We start from the raw sequence: 19671 nt of genomic DNA on the forward strand, positions 1-19671 counted from the left end.
ACTCATGGTCCAGCAGGCATGGACAGGGAGGTTACATGTCTTTCACGGCCCATTGGGTCACTTTTCTGGCAGCTGGGAAGGATGCAGGACAAGGTGCAGTAGTGTTGGAGGTTATTCCGCCACCACGCCTCCAAAATGCTACTACTGGTTGTGACACACCTCTCTCCTCCACCCCCTCCTCTTCTTCTTCCTCCATGGCCTCTCCCAGTGCTCTTTCCTCAGAACCAGCAATGCTCCGTAGGCGTTCCAGGGGCTACGCAAGTACGCAGGCAAAACGATGCCATGCCGTGCTTGCACTGGTTTGTTTGGGGGACAGGAGCCACACTCGGGCAGATATTTTGTCAGCTCTGCAGGGGCAGGCCGAGAGGTGGTTGACGCCATGCCAGCTTAAGCCAGGAATGGTGGTTTGCGACAATAGCACCAACCTCCTCTCTGCCCTCTGACAGGGACAACTGACCCATGTGCCCTGTGTGGCTCACGTCCTTAACCTGGTGGTGCAGTGGTTCTTGGGCAGGTACCCAGGCTTACAGGATGTCCTGAAGCAGGCCAGGAAAGTCTGTGTGCATTTCCGCCGATCATTTAATGCCTGTGCTCGGCTGGCTGAGCTCCAAAAGGAGTTGAACCTGCCCAAGAACCGCCTTATATGTGACATGCCCACCAGGTGGAACTCAACGTTGGCCATGCTGCAGCGGCTGCACATGCAGCAGAGGGCCATCAATGAGTACCTGTGCGACTACGGCACCAGCACAGGGTCAGGGGAGCTCGGGTTTTTCTCACCACGCCAGTGGGGCATGATCAGGGATGCATACACTGTCCTGTCACTGTTTGAGGAGGCCACAAGGATGGTGAGCAGTGAAAGTGCATGCATCAGTGACACTGTACCTCTTGTCCACCTGTTGGAGCATACGCTGCATGGAATAATGGACAGGGCACTTGAGGCAGAACAGAGGCAGGAAGAGGAGGACTTCCTTGCCTCTCAAGGCCCCCTTTATCCAGACAGTGTTCCTGCTGTCCCACCCATCACACAGGAAGAGGATGAGGAGGAGGAGGAGGAGGATGATTGTGTCAGCATGGAGGTGGAGGCTGGCACTCAGCATCAGCAGCAGTCTTGTAGGGATGATTTACAGTCCCAAGAAACCCGTGGACTTGTACGTGGCTGGGAGGAGGTAGCTGCGGATCATGTTGTCCTTAGTGACCCAGAGGACTCCGGAATGAATGCCTCAGCTAACCTACGCTGCATGGCCTCCCTGATCCTGCAAAGCCTGCGGAAGGATCTTCATATTCTTTGGATAAAGGAGAGGGACCATTACCGGCTGGCCACTCTCCTTGATCCACGGTACAAGGGTAAGGTTACCGACCTTATCTTGCCGTCGCAGAGGATGAGACATCTCCGTGAGGCCTTGCAGAAAGGTCTGTGCAAGACGTTCCCAGAAACTGGGAGGTTACAAACTCCTGGTCCTGGACAACGTGTTGCTGAGGCATCGGTCAGAAGGAGTGGTGGAGAAGGTGGCCGTCTGACCGATGCGTTCAGACAATTTTTTAGTCCGCAGCCCCAAGGTATGATCGGTTCCAGCAACCATCGCCAGCGTCTGATTTACATGGTGCAGGAATACCTAGGGGCAAGGTCAGACTTGGACACCTTTCCCACTGAAAATCCTCTGGCTTACTGGGTCTTGAAGATGGATCACTGGCCAGAGCTTGCACAGTATGCAATTGAGCTACTGGCCTGTCCTGCATCCACCGTTCTTTGGGAACGCACCTTCAGTGCTGCTGGTGGCTTTGTTACCGATCACAGGGTGCGCCTGTCCACCGACTCAGTTGATCGACTGACCTTCATCAAGATGAATCAGTCTTGGATCACCCACAGCTACCAAGCACCTGAAGCTGATGTAACCGAATATTTTTTTTTTTTAAATATCACATCCCTTCAAGACTGCCTATGCTGATGCTGAGTGACTGTCCTGTTTTGTTGATTGTCTATCCTCTTCCTCCTCCGCTGATATGTTGGAAAAACATTTTTGGTTCTGGGTGATGCCACCAGCCCAATTTTTCAGCCCCTGTTTAACAGGGGCGTTTAATTACAATTTTTGATGCAATGTTTTGCAGCAGGGCTCATTCCTGCACCACAACTAGAGTATATGGGAGAGGTTGCAGTGTCGTGGCACCAGCACCTAAGGCCCAATTTTTCAGCCCCTGTTTAACAGGGGCGTTTAATTACAATTTTTGATGCAATGCTTTGCAGCAGGGCTCATTCCTGCACTACAACTAGAGTATATGGGAGAGGTTGCAGTGTCGTGGCACCAGCACCAGTGCCTAAGGCCCAATTTTTCAGCCCCTGTTTAACAGGGGCATGCAATTACAATTCTTGATATAATATTTCACAGCAGGGCCCGTTCCTGTTCCCACCCAGAGTAACTGTGAGGACTTACAGTGTTGTGGCACCAGCACCAGCACCACAACCACCAAAGGTCAATTTTTCTACCACTGTTCAACAATGGCATGTAATTACAATTCTTGATATAATCATTCACAGCAGGGCGCTCCAGCGCCCACCAAGAGTTACTTTGAGGGCTTACAATGTTGTGGCAACACCAACACCTTGTTCCGCCATTTCTGCAGAGCATATAGGGCAGGCCCCTACTTTCAAACATCCAACTTACAAACGTCTCCTACTTGCAAACGGAAGGAGACAACAGGAAGTGAGATGAAAAAAGACGGACGGCAAAACAAATTATACAGGGGTGATAACCCTTCCCTATGTTTTCCAAAAAGCTTAAAAATAAAAATTTTGACTGGAGCTACACTTTAAAAATGTACCAGTTCAAAATTACAAACAGATTCTACTTAAGGCTAGGTTCACATTGCTGCGATGCGGGAACGCCGCGAATCCGCAGCGTTTTCCCGCATCGCATACCTCCCGCCGGCAGTTCACACTGCCCTATGCGGACGGCTGGGGGTGTCAATGTTATGTTAATGACACCCCCAGATCCGTCGGCATATCGCAGTGCGATCTGCCGACTCGCACAGGAATCGGATCGCATGGTGTGAACCCCCATGCGATCCGATTCCGTTGCGGACCCAAAAAAGGGTCCCGTGCGAGTTTGCTGCGGGACCGCTGCGAGTTCAGCCATACTATCTGTATGGCTGAACTCGCAGCGCTACGGAGATCGGATGTGATTTGCTGTGCGAATCACATCCGGTTCTCCCCCCGCAGCGGTGTGAACCCAGCCTTACACAACAAATCTATACAGTCCCTGTCTTGTTTGCACCGCCTGTATACTGCTGTTCTGAGTATATAGGGCCTAGGGGCCCCACGTCTTTCCTTTTTTTAATATGGGTACGGGGGTTCCCCTTAATATCCGTACAAGACCCAAAGGGGCTGGTAATGGGCAGGGGGGGCTACCCATGCCATTTTTCTCAATGATTTTCATCCATATTGCCGGAACCAGATATTACATTAAAAACGCAAGCAGTTTGAAATGACTTTTTTTCCGTTAAATGTCATTTTGTGCAGGGACTGTTCTAAACACGGGAAACACGTGGCACTTCACAGGCATACTATAGACACCCCCAGGCACGATATTTAAAGGAATATTTCACTTTTTTTTCACTTTAATCATCATTAAAATCAGTACTCCCGCCAAAACTGCCATTTTTAAAAACATTTTAGGCATTGACCCATGTCCCCTGGGGCAGGAGCCAGGTCCCCAAACCCTTTTTAGGACAGTATCTTGCATATTAGCCATTAAAATTAGCACTTTTTATTTCGAACGTTCGAGTCCCATAGACTTCAATGGGGTTCTAACGTTCGTACGAATTTGCGGTCCGTTCAAAAGTTCTGGTGTGAAACAAACCGGGGGGTGTTCGGCTCATCCCTAATCAACAGATAGCTTAGAATTTAAATTTAGATAGAAAAGTATATGTCCCATATGTGCGCAAAGCGTCCCATTATAGAATTGTCCTTCCGGCGTCTGCAAAAGGAGTATGAGCTAATAGCAAAAAAAAAAAACTTTGCAGGTCTCGCTTATGATGTTGTTAATGGCACCCCAAGTGGGGGTAGCAGATGTACGGTTTGCCGTGTACCCTGAAAAACAGCCCCACGTTCCACAACCAAAAATGTTATGGAGTTACTTTGGGGCATTTGTCGCGTGCACATGATAAATGCCCCAAAAAAATGTAAGCAGGAATGCACATTCTCTATACACTCAGGTGTGAGTGGGGCCTTAAAGTGGTAGTAAACTGCTGTTGTTTTTTTTTAATCCTGCAAGGCAATGCCATACAATGCTAGTATGCATTGCATACTAGCACATTATGAGAAACTTACCTAAAAGTGATTGTAAAGTCTCATCTTTTTTTACTATTCAAATAACAAACATGTTATACTTACTTGCTCTGTGCAGGGTTTTGCACAAAGCAGCCTGGACCCTCCTCCTTCTCAGGTCCCTGGCTGGAGCTCCTGGCCCCTCCCTCCTGTCGAGTGCCCCCAGAGCAAACAGCTTGCTGTGGGGGCACCCAAGCTGAGCCACAGCTCTGCGTGTCCATTCAGACACAGAGCCACACCTAGCCCAGTGCCCTCTCTCCCCTCATTGGCTGAGTTTGATTGACAGTAGTGGCAGCCATTGGCGCCGCAGCTGTGTCTCAGCAAATCAGGACGGAGAATCTTGGACAACCAAGGCATTTGTGGACATCGCTGGATCGACAGGGGGCTCAGGTAAGTATTAGGGGGCTTCTGCACACAGGCTTTTTATCTTAAAGCATAGAATGTATTAGGCTAAAAAAAAAACGTCTGCCTTTACAACCACATTAAAACAAAGCTCTCCAGCAATGCGCTGTCACCACTGAAGGTGCTTCCATCTTCACCCAGTCTTCCTTCTGGGTAGGGATGGGCTCAAGCGTCTTCTGATCATAGTCCCATCCCACCTGATTAATCCCGCCAGGAAGCCATCAATGCACACCACCAATCATGAGCAGCCTAGTCACGGCGTGTGTAAATGCAGCTGCGGGTCGGGAAATGCTTCACTCATGATTGGTAACGTGCAGTGACGGCTTCCTGGTGGGATTGCTCAGATGGGTTGGGACTAGGATCTGAACATGCCTGGGCTCATCCCTACTTCCGGACTCTGGCTGTGCAAGTGGCCGGAGCTGTGATGACACCACTCCCATGCATACGTGCAGGAGCGGTCGTTCATGGCAAACGATTCTGCTGTTCCTCCAGAGTGCATGTGCCGGTGACGTCCCTACAGCTGCATCAAAAGTAAATATCTCCTAAACGGGTGCAAGTTTAGGTGATACATACTGTACCTATACCCCCACTTTAAGACCTTTCACACTGAGGTGTTTTATAGGCGCTTTAGCACTAAAAATAGCACCTGTACACTGCCTCCTCTGCAGCCCCAGTGTGAAAGTCTGAGTGCTTTCACAACGGGGCGGTGCGCTTGCAGGACAGGAAAAAAAGTCCTGCAAAGAGCATCTTTTGGGCGCTGCTGGAGCAACGTATTTAGCGGTCCTAAACCACCCCTGCCACTGAAATCAATGGCCAATGCTGCCAAAGCGCTTCAAACCCTTTCTTGGCCACTAGCGGGGGGTTACAAGCGCCCCCAAAGATGCTGATTGCAGGACCTTTTGTAATGTCCCGCAAGCGCACCACGACAGTGTGAAAAGTCACATTGCAGTGAACGACAGGCAGTTTTAGACGCTATTTCTAGTGCTAAAACGCTGGAAAACTGCCTCAGTGTGAAAGGGGTCTTATGCCCCGTACACATGATCCGAATATCGTACGGCCGACTTCCGTTAATAATCACAAGTAGAAATTGAATAGCTAAATAAAGTCACGAAAATTCTCGTAAGATAGAAAATAAAATCGGAAGTGATGTCATGTGTTGTAATTTATTTGTATTGTATATTCAGACGACTATACTGACTAAACTAAAATCGTACGATCTGACATCGTATGAGGAAAATTTCCGTGCATGTGCGATCGAATAATATACACACGATCCGAAAATCGAACGATCCTTCCTCGGACGGCCGTTTTCATACGATTTGGATCATGTGTACGGGCCATTAGTCTATGACGAGCAGTAGGCTGTGACACAAGGAACATGGCAAACAATTGTTTTCTAGGTTTGCCTGTATCCAGATCCATAGAGCCATAGTGATAAGGTCCTCTAACTTCCTTCCACACTCTTCTGAAGGGTGACTTTACAGTACGCCTCCAGCTTTCCCGGTCACCGATTGGCCCTCTGTTCAACAACACGTGTGAGTGGTTCTCTACCTGCCTCTGTTCTCAACACAGCGCTGTGATTCGTCCACTTTTTCTCTGCCGCTTCCCTATTGGTAAATCGGTATCTGCTGTTCTATTGGACTAACAAGGTCCTTCGTTAGTTCTGGTTGGCAGCCGTGTTCTTCTGGTTTTCTGATTGGTCTGTGAGAGGAGGAGTTGTCATGTCTGCCATCCGTGGTGTATCCCGGCTCCTGGCCGGGCTCCGGGTACAGCGGACACCGAGCCGCCTGTATGCCATTACTCACCTGTCTGTACCGGAGAGGATAGAGAGGAAGAGGAGCGAGGCGCTCCGGGGCGGCGGGAAGGCGAGGATTGAGGCCCAGCACAAAAGGGTGAGGAGGGACAGCAGAGGACATCACAGGGACAGGCACATATCCATGTATTATAGCATGGAGTCCAACTCACTGCCTGAGGGGGGGATCTCCCAACAAAACCTATGCTAAATGTGTGTGTAAAATATATATATATATATATATATATATACACAAAACTTTTATGTGCGTGTATGTTAATATCTATAAAATATACAAATCTTTTTTCTGTTTCAAACAGAGCAGGAAAGGATTAATACCCCTTTATTTGAAATTTATTAAATTTTTTATTTTTACAAAAAAGGGAAACCGGTTTCCATAAAAAAACAGCAACAAAAAACAAACAAACATACATAGCTAAGATAAAGGCAATAAACACACCTGGAGAAATAATTTGAGACATTTCACACTGAGTCGGTGCCTAGGGCTATTTGTAGCGACGCTTTACCGTCGGTTTAGCAGTGCTATTCGGCTGCTAGTAGTTTTAACACCCCCCCCCCCCCCCCCCCCCGTGGCCAAAAAGGGGTTAAATCTGCCTGCAAAATGCCACTGCGGTGGCGCTTTGTCAGCTGTATGGCAGCACTGCTCCATTGTTTTCAATGGGCAGGGGCGCTTTAGGAGCTGTGAGTTCACCACTTCTAATGCGCTCCAAACAAGCTGCTGGCAGGACTTTTTCTGACGCCCTGCCAGCGCACCGCTCCAGTGTGAAAGCCCTCGGGAGCGAATGGAGCCGCTGTTACAGGGTGCTTTGCAGGCGCTATTTTTAACACTATAGCGCCTGCAAAGCACCCCAGTGTGAAAGGGGTCTTAGACCAAGTCTGTCCAATAAGATTTGTATCGACAGGAAAAAAAAAAAAAAAAAGTACCCCATTTCCTGTTTATTTTAACTTGCTGCTTGTGTCCCCTTTAAGGATGAGCTCCGGCGTATTCGCACAGCCCACGTGCAGAGCCCGCCAGGAAGTCGGCGCTGCACTGATCACATGCAGTGAGACATTTTCTGATCTCTGCAGCAGCACAGCGGGACAATGTCTTGCTGCCTGTGATTAGCGCTATGCAGTGCCAACTTCCTGGCGGGCCCTGCACAAGGGCTGTGCGAACACGCCGGAGCTCATCTTTAGTCCCCTTAAAGAGACTTCCCTCCACTTCCTGTCCTGGAGACAACAGGAAGTGAGAGGTAATTTTTCCAATGTCCAATTTAATTATTTTTACATACTGTCACCAGTGCAGTACATCATATAACTGGTGTGGTTGTGATCAGGGACACTGACTGGTGAAAGTAAAAAAAAAAAGTTTATAATTTTTTATTTTTTATTAAAAAAAAAAAAAATTATGATTATTTTTTTTTATTTTTACTAACCACTTGATTTGACGTCCTCCCCTGTTCACGCATCCCCCGCACGCCCTGTGATCATAGAGTCACTGAGACTCGGCTGATCACCAATCCTAGTAAGGGGCCGGTCCTGACCCCTTACCATGTGATCAGCTGTCAGCCAATGACAGCTGATCACATGATGTAAACAAAAGCTTGGTGATCGTTCGTTCTTTTTTTTTTTTCTCCTCACGCTGACAGCAAGTTTTTAATTCTTTGCATTTCACATATGTCTTGCATGTATTTTCATCCCTGGCCACCTGAGAAAAAATGATATCTCTAAAAATGCAGTGAAAAGTGAATTTTTCATTGACTATAATGCAAATTGCGTTTATTTTTCAGACAGGGCACTGGAGGTGCAGCAAGCAGGACTTCTAAAAAAACACAGCGCACTGATATAAACTTTTTAGATTCAAAGGGGAATATTGTTAATGCACTTTTGAGACACACCGGGGAGCTGACAGGTGTGAACAGGACAAACGTCTAGATGTCACCTTTGTGTCCTGGTGGCAGCAATCACCTGGGACAAATAGGGCTAATCTTCCACACAGACAATGATAAAAACCTGACTAAGGTTCTAACCCTTCTCTACATCATCAACAAAAATAAAAAGTTGGCTGATACACCTTGGGGTATAAAGTGTATGTTGTGAGGAGGTGACAAATCTCCCCACAATTGGGACAAACATTGCTACACTTCATTTATTATGTGTGGACACTATAGGGTTTTGTGTCCTGTTGAGGTTCTTGTGAAAAGAAAGTGCATTATGGCCACTAGGTGGTGCTGACAATATAGGAACTGTACAGATTACAAAATATAAAGCAATTTTTGTTTAGATTGTCAGGATGTTTGCCATATCTGAACTGCAAACATTTTATACAACGGCCCCTATAAAGTGGTATCAAAAATGTAAGATATTGCAGCTTACCAGCCATTATGTGCAGTGGAAATAAAAATAAAAATAAAAGGATAGGGCGCGCTATGGAATTTGTTTGACAGAGAGTATATATAATATAATGTAATGTAGGTAAGAGCAGTCTCTATTTTGTTTCCGTCCTAATGGATGGAACAATAAGAAAAGTGAGGTAGAAAAAATAGATATGGCGCTATACCTTTTTGGACTCACTAAATTTAAATATCATAGAAATGTACAGATTTTTCAGCTTGCTGGCTAATGGTTTTGAACTCTAAAGAATCCTGAATGAACCAAAATATACTGGTATAATAAACCCAATAAATAATGTATCAATCAATATTAAATTGTACATACAAAAATAAATATAAATTTTCCAGCATGCTGGTTAATAAATTAATATGAAAAAATATAAAAATAGGGTGAAAATAGGAATTGGAATAAAAAAAAAAAATATATATATATATGTGAATTGCACAATAAATGAATTAGATGCCTAAAATAAATGATGCTATGTATGCTAAACTCAATCTATAATCAACAGTGAAACTTTTTTTTAAAAATACTAAAAAAATATATATACTAAAAAATACCCAATGTGCCTGTGACTGTGGTGATGGCTTAACCAAAAACTTTGGTATACAAATTCAATCAAATAACCATAAAGCAAAAACCAAAAAATTCAAATTTGTACAATTGTGAAACACAAGTGAAAAAATGAAATAATGAAATATGAAAGGTGCAACAAATATATACACACTGTGTTAGATTTCGAAAAATTCCCAATTGTAGATATGAAAATTGGGAAAAAAATACAAGAAAAATTAGAGATATTAGTCCATAATATAAAAAATGTAAAAAATATAAGAAATAGAGATTTAGTCCATAATATAAAAAATGGAAATTAGATAGTGAAAAAAGAGAGATTTTTTATGTTAGATTATGTGCAGTGGCCTCATCAGTTTTCTGTTTTTTTTTTTTTTTTTTTTGTTAGCTTTTTTTTTTCTCCTCTGTTTTCACCTGTTCATTCTAAGCACCCCCGACAGTTGTAAATGGGTCTCACTGCTACATCTTCAGGGAAGCTTGTTCTGCTGAAAAACAACAGACTTACTGCCTAGATCACCAGGTGAAAATATAGGAAAGAAAGCCTAAAAAAAACAAACAGCCATCACATCTAAGAACTGGTAAGCTGCAATATAAGAAATGTTTTGGTTTAATACCACTTTATGTTTTGGATAGCGTTGGGAGTGGTTCAAACTCCTAACTATGACAGGGGTTTGAACCCCTGTCATATTTTTATTTTTTAGTCACATGTGTGCCCTTTGGGAGGTTTCTCTTCAGTTGGCATTTTGTAGTAGTGATTTAAAGGGCAAGTTCACCTTTACAGAAAACTCTGTAAGATAAACTAACACAGGTCCCCCTCCTCGAACAACAACCCCCCCCCCCCCCCCCCCCACTCCTGCTTACTTGTACAGCCATAATAGCCAGTTCTAAGCCCAAGTATATCCACGTCGGCGGAGCCCTGAGGTGAATTTCCATGTTTTGGAGCATTCTGATCGGTCAGCGCCAACCAATTGGCAGTCACGTAGCCCATCCTGTCAGCTATGGAACAGACCCGAGACTGGGCATGGATATACCAGGGTTAGAACCAGCAATTACCAATACAAACTACAGAGACATAATTTTAACCTATTCATGTATTTATTATATTTCTGTTTTTGTAATAATGAGTTATGGTGACTTGTGTCCTGTCCTTTATTCCAGGGAAAGCTGACGGCCCGGGAGAGGATTGATCTGTTGCTGGATCCTGGCAGTTTTGCTGAGTATGACATGTTTGTGGAACACCGATGTGCAGATTTTGGAATGCAAGAGGACAAAAACAAGGTGCGTTTTCTGCTTTCTCTGCTATATATTAATTGCTATTGGTCAAAGTAGTACATTTGTGTTTTGGCGCACTCAAGTATGTGAGTGAGATTTGTATCATTGTAGTCTGTGGCAATATAAGATGAGACCAGTGCCTTTGTTTATAATAGCACAGAGCTCCTAATGCATTTACCTGCACCATAAATATGCAGTGGAAATGGGCCTCATGATTTAAAAATTGAGAATTTTCTCAATCCAGATATATAATATATATTTAGTTCCTTTTTACTGGTTTTAACCATTTTCAAAGTGTATACTAAATAGTGGTGGGTTTACAGAGATGGAAACAGTTAATTGGTTTCTTAAGGGATTTTTTTGTGATCCCATTTATTCCTATTACAAGGAATGTAAACATCCCTTGTAATAGAAATGAGGGCTGACATGCCTTATAGAGAGATGTGGGGGTCTATAAGACTCCCAAATCCCTCCTTTACCTTTTTTAAAACCAAAAGATCAAAAAAAGAAAAAATGTTTACTTCCACCCTAGACCAAAAGTGACGTTGTTCATGTCCTCCTAGATTATAGAAGTGATGAGAGATGATCTGGTCTCTGTTAACCTCTATGGCCATCCTCGCAAATTGCCGGATTGCTTCCCAGGCTTACCCCTTCCGCTGCTTCGAAAAGTGATCCAGCAGCTAATTAGCCATTCAGAATTGCTGTCTGAAAATTAAAACAATACCGGGGTTTATGGCTGATAGCTTCCCACTGCAAATATATATCATTTCTCTCAAAAGTGAGTACACCCCACAAATTTTTGAAAATATTTTTTATCTTTTCATATGACAACGCTGAACAAATTACACTTTGCTACAATGTGAAGTAGTGAGTGTATAGCTTGTATAACAGTGTAAGTTTGCTGTCTCCTTAAAATAACTCAACACACAGCCATTAATGTCTAAACCTCAGGCAACAAAAGTGAGTACACCCCTAAGTGAAAATGTCCAAATTTGCCCCAATTAACCATTTTCCCTCCCAGTGTCATGTGGCTTGTTAGTGTTACAAGGTCTCAGGTGTGACTGGGGAGCAGGTGTGTTAAATTTGGTGTTATCGCTCTCTCTCTTACTGGTCACTGGAAGTCCAACATGGCACCTCATGGCAAAGCACTCTCTGAGGATCTGAAAAAAAGAATTGTTCTACATAAAGATGGCATAGGCTATAAGATTGGCAAGGCCCTGAAACTGAGCTGCAGCGTGGTGGCCAAGACCATACAGTGGTTTAACAGGACAGGTTCTACTCAGAACAGGCCTCGCCGTGGTCAACCAAAGAAGTTGACCGCACGTGCTCAGCGTCACATTCAAAGGTTGTCTATAGCTGACAGCCATAGCGCGGACCTGAATTTCCGGGAGGCCGTCATATGACGGCCTCCCCTGTGCACGCTCCCTGCAGGGCACGCACGGAGCGCGCTGTGATCACCGATCCGAGTCTCCCTCCCCTTACCATGTGATCAGTTGTCAGCCAATGACAGCTGAACACATGATGTAAACAAAAGCTTGGTAATCTAACAGTGTGAGGAGGAATAAAAAGCCGATCACCGGCTAATCTACAAGGGACATCGATCCCGAAGAGGCAATTATGCCTCATCTGTGCCACCTGACAGTGCCCACAAGTGCCACTTATGCCCATCAGTGGTGCCAATCAGTGCCACCTAGCAGTGCTGCCTATCAGTGTAACTGATCAGTGCCGCCTCATCAGCATACATCAATGAAGGAGAAAAATTACCTGTTTAAAATTTTTTTATAACAACAAAATAAAAACCGCAGAGGTGATCAAATGCCACCAAAAGGAAGCTCTATTTGTGCAAAAAAATGATAAAGTGTTGTATGACCGCGCAATTGTCATTCAAAGTGTGTCAGCGCTGAAAATTGGTCTGGATAGGAGGGAGGTTTAAGTGCCCAGTAAGCAAGTGGTTGTAAACCCTTACAAACCACTTTGACCTACAGGTAAGCCTAGATTAAGGCTTACCTGTAGGTCCAAGAAATATCTCCTAAACCTATACGGTTTAGGAGATATTTACCTGAAGACAGGCGCACTTGGTAAGCCACGGATTGCGGCGATATGCTGTGAGTGTCGGCTCCCGTGCGCAATCACAGCGCCCCACCAAGAAGATGGACGCTCGGAACTACAGGGGACAGCGGTGACTTCGCTGGCTTCTGTGTCAGGTAAGTGACACATAATGGACTACTATGCGATGCATAGTAGTCCATTATGCTTTACCTTTGCAGGGAATCAAAGAGGAAGTAAACCCATCAGGGTTTACTCCCTCTTTAAGCCGCTGTCTTTTCTATGCATGTCTCTGTCAATTATCACAAGGGATGCAGCACTTTAGCAGACCTTATTGGGCTGGCAATTATACTGTTATAATAATCTGAGAGAGAGATCCTATATTATCACTTTATTATCCATGATTGGGGATTATAAGGTGGCCATTGCTAAGTATAAATGCTTTCCTCTCATTTTGCAATGTCACACCTTTTTTTTTTTTTTTTTTTTATTATAAAACTCATGGCACATAACTTTATGGCACTTGTGTGAACTCTACACATACTTGGTATTCCATAAATCCTAGATTATTACACAAACAAACCCTTTTTTTCCACTTATGTGCAGGGGCCATTTTAACAGGTAAGGCGAGCCCACAGATTCTCTTTAAATAGCAATGCAATGTATTCAGTTGAATCAATGAATTGAATTCAACCAAAAACCTTGTAATACTATTCAGTTACATTGCAACCGTGCCACATGCAAGAACGTTTCTCAGTTTAGCTTAGGTAAAGCATAGGCTGCCGGTACCCACAGAAAATGCTAGCTTTCTGGCTGTCTCCAGCTTTGATACTTTTTAAATCACTGACCTGCAGCAAGCTCAGTTGGAACATTTGATTTTCTTACTTTTTTTTTTTTTTTTTTAAATCTGTGATTAGAGAAGCATTGAAACAGAATAACCAATTTACCAGAATCTTCATAGGGAAATCTTAATAATAAAGTATTTCAGTTGATAGCACCACATCTCAGAGAATAATAGAACAAAAAACACCTGGACAATGGGATTTTAAAGGTTTGTGTTTTTTCACCTTAATGCATCCTATGCATTAAGGTGAAAAAACATCTTACAATTGCTGGACCCCCCAGCCCCCCGTTTCACTTACCTGAGCCCTGGAAAGTCCCATATCGCGAACGTGCTCTTCCTCTGCTCAGTTTTCTCGGCTCTTCATTGGATAGATTGATAGCAGCACAGCCATTGGGGGCGGGGCTGAGTCCTGTAGTTGGCAGCTATGGACACCAAATACAGGACTCAGGAGCACACCTGCAAGGTAACCTCCTTGGGAGAACGCTTCCCAGAGGGAGTTATCAGAAGCGGGCAGGAGCCGAGACAGTCGCCGAGGGACCCCAGAAGATGAGGATCGGGGCCACTCTTTGCAAAACGAGCTGCACAGTGGAGGCAAGTATGATATGATTGTTATTTTGAAAAAAAAATATTCAAACCTTTAGTGTCACTTCAAGGAATAACATCTGAAAAAGTGATATAAAAATATATTTTTATTTTGATATATTAAAAATAGCGTCTATGACAAAATAGATATGACGTGCAAAAGATTATGAACAGCAATCTCTGTATTCAAAGCAAACGTCCCCCCTGCACCAAGATATTCCTCTATGATCATGCATGTATACAGTCATGGATCCCCATGGCATACACCATAACACGTATTAGAGGAAAAGCGCTCTAAGAGCTACTTACACAGTGGGTGCAGTGGAAGGGTCTTCTGATGTCTTTGTTGTGCAGCTTGCTCTCTCCATCTTTTCTTGACATGCTGCCAATGAGATTTAAATGTCAAAGTGGGTTGGATTTTTGTTGGCGGCTGTGTAATCCTTATTCCAGTATATTTTAGGAATATCATCCCCTATATTATATAAAGGTAAACTAAAGGGGTCCTATATAATTAGATTACTGACAATAGAAAATGGGATGAACTAGGACAGAACACATATGCCTGGGTGATAAACCAAAGCCCTAAGAGCTTGAGAGGTATGGACTCCAGAGAGAGAGGTCATTTTTCCCCTGTACAAATCATTAGTAAGATCTCATCTGGAATATGCAGTTCAGTTTTTGGCACCAGTTCTCAAAAAGGAGGGAACTGGAGAGAGTGCAGAGAAGGCAACCAAACTGATAAGAGGCATGGAGGAGCTCAGCTATGAGGAAAAGATTGGAGCAACTGAATTTATATTCTCTTGAAAAGAGGAGATCAAGGGGGGATATGATCAACATGTACAAATATATAAGGGATATATATATAGAGAGCTTAGTGTTGAGTTATTCACTTTACGGTCAACACAGAGGACAAGGGGGCCTAGAGGAAAAGAGCTCCAAATACGGAAAGGTTTCTTCACAGTAAGAGCTGTGAAAATGTGGAATAGACTCCCTCCAGAGGTGGTTCTGGCCAGCTCAGTTGATTTGCTTTAAGAAAGGCCTGCATTCTTTCATAAATGCACACAATATAACTGGGTATTAACATTTATAGGTAAAGGTGATCCAGGTGAAAAGGAATTTTTTCACCTGCTGTAGCAAATTGGAGCATGCTTTGCTGGGGTTTTTCGCCTTTCTCTCTATCAACTGTGGGTATATGGGATTGTTTGATATCTATTTTTTTTTTTTTTTTTTTTTTTTTTATTTATTGTTGAACTAGATGGACTTGTCTTTTTTTTTTTTTCAACCTGACTAACTATGTAACTAAGGAATTGTCTGCATTCTTAAATGTCTCTCAAGGGTTAATTTCCCATTTTTAACAGTGGTGTGCATTTAAGGAAAAATATATCTATTTGAAGAGTTTCAGGAAAAATTAGGATGTTCTACGCGATCTTTTTTAGCATTTTTGTTTTTTATTCACAACCCCCCCCCCCCCCACAACTTTTGTCTTGAAAGTTAAGCCACATACTGCTGATATCCTTAAATCGCTTCATAAAAAAATAGTTGGCACTGATCTATAATCTGTTAGGACAAAGGATTTGCATGTTCCCTGATTAAAAAGAGGGCTGGGATTAAAGAGAGGGAAATTAAGGACAAGCAAACCATTTACTATTTGTATCCTGACATGTTTTGTTTTACTGTTAGCCGCTTGCACAATGTAGTGCTTCTAAAATGTACTATGCCTTAAAAAAAAGAATGGATAGTGCGTTTTAAATGCATTGCATTACAGTGCATTATGGTGAATAGCTGGGTGTTAAAGACGCTGTTGTGTACCAGTTCCTTAACAATCGATTGTGCTGTTGGGGGCCCCCCTCTGGCCAGCATGCCCCAGCTCCTCTTGTGTAGGAGCAATGCTACCACCGGAGCAGGGAGGAGGCAGAGAGCAGGACAGCCAGGAGCATCAGATGAGGAGGGGGGGGGGCATCTGAACAGGAGGAGCTGGTGGGCTAATAAAGATTCCAGAACTCCTGCACCCCCCCTCCCCCCGATGGAGTGGGGTATTTTTTTACTAGGGATGCACCGAAATTTCAACCGCCGGAACATATGGGCCGACAATGGCCTTTTTGGCAATTTGCCAAAAGAGAAAAATGGCCGATAATGGGGCGGTGCTCCACCCCTGGTGCTGCCCATTCCGGGGATGTCCTAAAGTGCAGAAGAGAGGAGGGCCGCTGCCTGGTCTGTTATATCGCCTGGAACATCGCAGCTTTCATTTCAATAGCTGTGTGTTCTCCGCCGTGCACCGTCACATACAGCCCCTCCCCCTTGTCCGGGGAACTTTGATAGGAAGTGTCTGTGGTTGAACTGGATAGACTTGTGTCTTTTTTTTCAACCTGACTAACTGTAAATGAAAGCTGTGATGTTCCCGGCACTCTAATCAACCAGGAGGCGGCAGCTCTCCTCTCTCCCCCTGCACAGGGGCTGGCTGCACTACTGGGGACACAGGCTGACTGCATTTGACGGGCACTGGTGAGGCTGCATTGATCTCTTGTATCATGTCCCCAGTCTCTGACCATCTCCTGTACCATGCCCCCAGTCTCTGACCATGTCCTGTATAAAAATATTTTTTTAAAAATAAGTTTCGGCATCAGTCATTTTCGGTATTGGTTTAGTTTTTCAGCCTACCCATTCGGTACACCCCTATTTTTTACCAATTGCTGATTTTTATTTTTTATTTTTAGGAAGCCGGCATGTGCCAGCTTCTTAACATTTAGCTATTCACTGGTTAAGATTGCTGGTGACTGTCCACCCCCTTAACTAGAATAGTGACCCTAAAAACAAACCCTGGGTGCACTTTTCATACATTTTGGTGTGTTTCCTTCTGACTTCAATGGAAGGTTCATCTTTGGTGCAATTTTTAAAAGTGATATGTCAAAAGTCTCATTGGAATTAAGGGAAATCATTTTGATGCGCCTTTTGTCCTGCTTGAAAGGTACATTTTAGTGTGGCAAAAGTACACAGAAGGAAAGGGGTCTTGGATCTATCCATGTAATCATTCTTCCAAATTTCTGTTGGTTAGGCACATAAACTTCATATGTGTGTCCAGTATTTATATATCTGTTTAGTCATCTCTACAATTCCATGGGACAGCTTTCTGGGCAAGTGTTGTTTCAGTATGTTTTTTTTACAAGAAATACACAAAATCAAACAAACTGTGACATCAAGGACATAGTAAGAGGCCCACAACGCAGGTGGAATATATATCAAAACACAAGTGACAAATGACAAAAAATTAGTAGATCAAGGTAGGACGCCAAGACATCATCAACATTTACCAAGGATCAAAAGTAGAAGAATATCGTCTCAACGTAGCAAAAAGTCACTCTGTCAGAGCATATGACAGCTGTACGTTGGGGACCCACTGGCTAGCTGACATAGGTTGTGGGTACACAAGATGCCCTATATAATAGCACTATCAGAGTAGCTATGTAGAATCAAAGAAGAGAAAGGAGGAAAAGGGAACAGAAGGTTCATCCGAAGCCCATTCCTGCTCGCTCACTTCAACCAGCCGGAAGTTGGAGGTATTTAATCCAAGGGTCCCAAACACAGTCAAATCTCGAAGACTGATCTTTCATAATGCTGACCAGCTTTTTATTAAGCATAATCCACGTCCACTTCTGTTTCATAACAGCTAGGTCTACTACTGGTCCATTCCAGGCAGTTGCTATGGTGATTTTTGCCCCAAAAAAACTAAAAATATTTTCGGGTCTGAGCGTGTTTGGAAACTTTAGCGATATGCCCATTAAGAAGAGCCACTCTGGGGGTTTTCACTTTACTTACTATTGGCACTGAATAAATCAGGGCATGGACTCTTATCCAAAACCAATGAACTTTAGTACAGGTCCAGAATACAAGTAGTACAAGTATAGAATAGTATTAAAAGTATAGAATATGGTACCAGGTTGACCACACCACCGAAAACACGAGGAGGCGGTCTTCTGATACTGGAAAGCCTTTTCTATAGAATTTTCTTGACTCATTAAATTTTTCCTGTTTTTTAATTGTTCAGCTTGGGACTGGCATGCCAAATGGGCTATACACACATACTTTTGTGTATAGGTTATTTAGCTTCTAAACTGGCCCTATTGGGCTGTCTTTGGGATGTTGGAGGAAACTGCTTTACCCTGAGGGAACTCACACAAACTCAAAAAAAACTCAAACTCTGGCGAATATTCAAACAAAGGACCACAGTGCCCCAAGGCATAAGTGCTAACAACGGAGCCACTGTCAAAATAATAAAAAAAACTCTGACACGTAGCTTTCTCTTACGTTCACCGACTGACACAGCTCCTTTCTTATACCATCGGGTTGTTACGCCACCTTCAGGAGAGAACTAGGCAGAACATGTTAATATGTTATAATAAAACTAGAACTTTCTAGTTCCGCCCAAGGGGCGGTCCCTTAGGTAACAACCCCCCAGCCTGCTACTGCAGCCTCAGCTTTTTTTCTGCCTATTGAAGAAGGACTTAGGAACCCTGCGGGCCCATCGGTCTGTGTTTGTTTGTTTTTTTTTGTTTTTTTTCTTCCGAAGTTTGCTTTTTGCACAGGATTATAGATCCTGTGCTCTGCTATCAACAGCCGGCTGGGTGACAGGCTGGATACCCTTATCCTTGTAGTCTCCCCAGCCTGGCCATCAAGCATGTGGAGGCCAGAGCTCCACGCTGGGTCAGCCACGACATGCCCCCAGCTCCAGGGGCGACCAGTAGGTGTAATGACCCGGGGCACACATATGACCGGCTACTGATGTCTGCGTCACAGTGTGCCGGGCCAGCAGCCACCCCGTACTGATCGGAGAGTGGGTCTGTGACGGAATCTCTCCCAGCTGTTCGGGACTGGTAAGTACAGCTCTCCCTGCCTCGGGGCTGAGCAGCTGGGCATTCCCTGGGAGGTAGATTCGGGGGTCCCTCACCTCCTTCTCCTCTCTCCCTATCCCCCCCCCTTCCCTGTGGGGGATGCTGCATGGGCTGCTGAGCGGTATGTGTGCCATAGACGGGCTCCCCGGGGGGGCTCTCACCTGGGGTGGGGACTGCGCTGGGTAGCTGTGCCCTGGATGTCTGTAGGTCTCTCCCCTGAGATGTCTGGAGGCTGTGTCTGCTGATCGCTGTAGAGCTGTTTATCGCCATTTCTCTGCCTGTTTTTTCACTGTTCTGCATTGCATACAGTGTTCGGACATTTTTGGTGTGACCAGGGAGCAGCATGCTCTGTCTCCATTTTACTGTAGTCCAGCGGCCATTTTCCCTGTGATTATGTCCTTTATACTGGACGCTCGGCGGCCAGTTTGTTGAAGCTTGAACATGTTTTTCAGCTTCAGCGCTATACAGAGGAGCTCAGCACAGTGTGGTTTTGTCTCTTATGCATCTGGGAGCTGACACAAGACACGCCTATCTGGACGGCGCAGAAGTCGGTCAGGGT

General features: G+C 44.4%; 1 protein-coding gene across 1 annotated transcript in view; it reads left to right on the forward strand.

Moving 5' to 3' along the window:
* The first annotated feature begins 6411 nt into the window (after window positions 1–6411).
* Window positions 6412–19671, forward strand: part of PCCB (propionyl-CoA carboxylase subunit beta) — a 51528-nt gene continuing 38268 nt past the window's right edge. Inside the window, exons 1-2 of the mRNA XM_077488682.1 lie at window positions 6412–6615; window positions 10641–10760. Coding sequence (XP_077344808.1) covers window positions 6445–6615; window positions 10641–10760 — 291 coding nt within the window. The 5' untranslated portion in view covers window positions 6412–6444. The remainder of the gene's footprint in view (window positions 6616–10640; window positions 10761–19671) is intronic.

This window comes from Lithobates pipiens, unplaced genomic scaffold, assembly GCF_037356315.1.
Source record: "Lithobates pipiens isolate NorthernLeopardFrog02 unplaced genomic scaffold, aLitPip1_a1.2 Scaffold_18, whole genome shotgun sequence".
Lineage (NCBI taxonomy): Eukaryota > Metazoa > Chordata > Amphibia > Anura > Ranidae > Lithobates > Lithobates pipiens.